The following is a 4304-nucleotide window of genomic DNA, read 5'->3' as shown; positions in this document are numbered from 1 at the left end:
TCCATTCTTAGCTTGGTAGGTCGAGAAAGGGATGACTATTCTTTCCAACCTTTGGTTTGTGCCCCACGTCCTATCTTACTTGAAAGTAACCTTTTTTCATCTCCCAGATTCCGGCCACCAAGGCCATGTTTTTCTGCAAAGCCTCATGCTACTATCATTTCACCGACGCCAACAATGTAAATTACATATCCAACTATCTGCGTGGAACACGCAAATAACAATAGCAAATTGCAAGGCAGGGCTGCAAGAGGGTCGATCTTTGGCCCTTTTTAGTTTGCTCGTCCATTTTGTGAATTTCTTATACAAACAAATGAACAGAACGGGTCATAAAGTTCACCTATTGGCACCACTATTACAATGTGAGAATAATGTATGTAATAGAGCATTTCAAAGGCCGTGGTCTTTACAAATGAGGAGCTTTGCTCAATGACATTGTTGCATTAAGGGATTGATCAACCAACTAAATGGTGAAAACAAATCAAGTGACAAATATTTCCATGGGTGATACTAACCATCAAAGAAATAAAAAAATATCGAAAACAAATGCTGGTAGGAGACTATGTCTACACGACACCCTTCTCCTTGGAGATGGAGAGCTCCTCCAGCCAGTCGAAAATCCTGCTCCTCCGAGCAGTGTTCTGACCACTCCGCTTCGCATCTCTTTTCTTCTCTTCCGCCTTCTTCCTCCTCCGCCTAGCCTCCGCTGCGGCCACCTCCGCCGAGCCCACCGGCGCGACGGCGTCAGGCGAGCACGAGCACAGCAGACCGGCTCCCAGCAGCCCCAGAGCGAGCTTCTTATCCACTGCCACCGACTCCTTGGAGGCGGCGTTCGTCTGATAGAACCGCGCGCTCCGGCTTCCGCCCCTCGACGCGGCCACCTTCCTGGACTCGGCCACCGCGCGCGGTGGATACACCTCGGGAGCGCCGACGACGCCCAGGCGTATCAGTCCCCACGCGGCCGGCGGCGCCGATCCGGTGTTGCGGCGCGCCGCGGACGCCGCCGAGTGGCCGCTCCGGCGTGGCGGGCGCGCCGACGGGCTCGGGTGAGCGTAGAACACACTGCTCGAGAGCGACCGCCGCGGCGGAATGACCGTGTCGGAGGAGGATGCGCTCTTGTTGGACGAGCTGCCGAGGCCGGCGGGGTCCGAGGACGCGCTCTTCGTGGACGTGCTCCGGCTGACGCAGCTGCTGCTGCTGGAGCTCGCGCTTCGGCTGTCGGAGCGCGAGCTGAAGCCGCTGGTGGACGCCGCCGTCGTGGCGCCGTCCAGAGAATCCGAGCGAAGCAGCAGTAGTGTCGACGCGTCGGCCGAGTTCACCGACGAGAGGCGGAGCGGGAGGAGCTTGCCGTCGGAGAAAACCTCGTCCGCGACGCATATGTCCGCCGCGTCCTCGCCGGCCAGCGCGAGCCCACCGAACGAGAGTATACAAAACTCGAAGTCCTCGGGCGCCGCCGAGACGGGGCTTTCAGCTTCTGTGTGCAAGACATCGTCTCCCGTGCCCGATCGGCGTGCCGGTGCGGCTCCTCGCAGGCTTGCCATGGATGGATTTTTGCTTTCTTGGTCTGAATGAGGAAGCGAGCAAGAAATGGATTGGTTATGCTTCTGCATCTGGGTTCTTGGGTTTGGGCAGACAGAGACAGAAGAGGAGAGGAGCTGGAAGAGAGGTGATGCGTGTTTGTGCTCAGCTCTTTGCACCCGTGTCATCGTGTCTATTTATACGTGTATGTCGATCATTTTATTGGACAATGGGTTAAAGAAAGAAGTAAAGGAGACAAGCACGAAAAGACGAGAGAAAATTTGTTCTAGAGAATGTGTCAATTTACTAATAGGTGGTTCCACACACCCCTGTTGATGAAACGAGTATGAGAATAGAAACTTCTAAATAGATAAATCGCGTGAAGAAAAAATTGTTGCTGTTTTCTTACTGCTGCCAATTTTATTTTGTATTTTTTTCCACAGACGGTGGGGACAACCAGACAATTGGCCTTGGCCAGTGGTCTGTGGAAACTAAGGTGTCATACCTATACAATGGTTGCTATCTTTATTTTTTTAAAGTAACTAAACATTTTTCAATAACTACGGGGGATATTAATCTTAGAAAAATAGCAAAGGGAAGAACCAATTTTCCCTTAGACGTGTACTGATATGTGCTTATGTTCAAAACTATATATTATGGAGTGTGTTCTTAATTTGTTTTTAAGCAAAACAAATCGGGTGAGAAAAAACTACTTTTATTGAAATTTTCCTACCACTGCAAAAAAAAAAAAGATTGCCTTCTTTAGTTAGTAATTCTTCAAAGACGATGGGCATGATTGCAATTAAAATCGTACGAAGATGTGCGGCTCCAGTGGTCACAACCGTCGCCTCTATCTCTCTAAAGCTAGCTAGGGGTGGTGGGTGAAGCCTGAACCGTAACATTTTCCTTAGGTAGCCACACTACCGGAGGCGATGAAGGGTGGACAGAACACCAATGATCAATCGACTAAAACTTTTCTAGCAAAACCACTAAGCCGAAGAGGATTGGAAAAAGGTGGCAGCAGCGTGCAACCATAGCTACCACCAAATCCTATTTTCTTTTGCATAAATTAAAATCTATCTATTTTTCCACCTTAAAATATTCTGTCTATTTTCATTGCCTCTTGAACGACTCAAGGTATCATTATGAAAAGTTCTGCCCTATTACTAGGACTGAACAAAATATTCCTAGAGTTTTATTTTACATGTGTTCCAAGAAAAAAATGGGCATGATTTAATCTTTCGACTGTGTTAGAGAACATAAACAGGAAACTAACCTGTCTTACTTGTTTTTCTTTTATTATCTTACTATTTTCGAATTGCTGCACATGACAATAGAGGACTATTCTATTATTTCAGTGATCATGAAATGGTATAAGAAGAAGATGTCTCCTTCCTTCATCAACTGCATATGACCCGCAGATGGTGATCAATCCGTTTACTCCACATGTCAGTATCTGTGTATAGCGTGATGACTTTCTAGAACGACTAAACGGTTAATCTTTTGGGGAAGAAACAGAAGGAATCTCATCTGTTGACTCCTGTATCGGCTTTGCTTTGCATTTTCCGGAGTGAGTAGAGCTCTTCAAACAAGGACCATTTGGACTCACAAATCCAAAGTTGCAGGAACACAAAACATTGAAAAAAAAAATGAAAAGGAGTGTTTAGAAAATCTTTAGGGAGAATGAAACAGTAATTTATTGAGTTGTTTGTAAATATACTTCAAAGGAGGATTTTGGAGATAGAAAGACTCCCAGAAAATTTCCCAGAGGGACTAAATTTACGTTACATTTCCTATCAAATTCCTATAGGTGAGATTTACATAAGAATTTTGTATAAATTTAGAAGCTCTTCTCTTTGTTTTAAAGAGCTATGTACGGAAATTTCGGTCATATTCAGCATGATTCCCTCGAAAATCTCCCATTAACAAGTGATACATTTAACTTTTACTAGATTGTTTGTCGGCATCTATCTTGATCAAACTCTCGGGAACACAAAGACAAGAAGACAATCGGCAGCTCAGATTTCAGATGGCGCAAAGCAAACATGTGGCATGATTATGTGACAGAGATCACAGGGAATCTAGTGGGCTTACCGAGATATCTCGTTTTTTTAATAATATTGTTTTATTGAAAAATTGTAAAAATAATAGCTAAATTCTTAAAATTGCAACATCTGTGCCGCGTGCCGACATCCCAGGTGGCAGTGGGCCCGGAGTCCTGTCAGCACTCCAGCACTCAGAGTGCCGACAAGTGGTGGGCCTAGACCTGGGTCAGCGTCATGTCAAATCTCGGTGCGTGGTGGAGGCCTATCGGCACACGGAGTGCCAACAGACCTATAATTTCTATACGGCCATCGAGTGCCCGTTCGGTTCATCTTCTTCATCTCACACTCACCGCTCATGTTGGAGAGAGAGAGCAGCGATGCACGGAGGAGAGAGAGAGCAACAGCACGTGGAGGAGAGAGAGGGGAAGTGGGGAAAGGTCGGAGGAGGGACGAACCGGCGGCACCGTACGGCTACATTCGCCGGTACCTTTTTTTATTTAGATTAGATTAGGAATAGTAGTAGGTAGAATAGGAAAAATTTAGGTAGATTAGAGACAGAATCCGGTAGAATAAAACTAGGTTAGAGGCATAGTTGTATAGAATAATAGATAGAAAATTTAGAGTACGATTTTTTGGTATATTTAGTATAGGATATTTAGAGTGTTTAGAAATTTTAGTGTAGGATTTTCGTGGTATATTTAGAATAGGATATTTAGAGTGTTTAGAAATTTTAGACCAGGATTT

The 4304-nt window shown here is 45.7% G+C and overlaps 1 protein-coding gene across 1 annotated transcript; it reads right to left on the bottom strand.

Annotated features, from left to right (window-relative positions):
* Window positions 1–352: 352 nt before the first annotated feature.
* On the bottom strand, window positions 353–1789 carry LOC133911119 (uncharacterized serine-rich protein C1E8.05-like). The gene has a single exon (XM_062353324.1). The coding sequence runs from the start codon at window positions 1701–1703 to the stop codon at window positions 564–566; it is 1140 nt and encodes a 379-aa protein (XP_062209308.1). The 5' UTR covers window positions 1704–1789; the 3' UTR covers window positions 353–563.
* Between the last annotated feature and the right edge of the window lie 2515 nt (window positions 1790–4304).

This window comes from Phragmites australis, chromosome 3, assembly GCF_958298935.1.
Source record: "Phragmites australis chromosome 3, lpPhrAust1.1, whole genome shotgun sequence".
Classification (NCBI taxonomy): domain Eukaryota; kingdom Viridiplantae; phylum Streptophyta; class Magnoliopsida; order Poales; family Poaceae; genus Phragmites; species Phragmites australis.
This window is presented reverse-complemented; position numbering and strand designations above follow the sequence as displayed.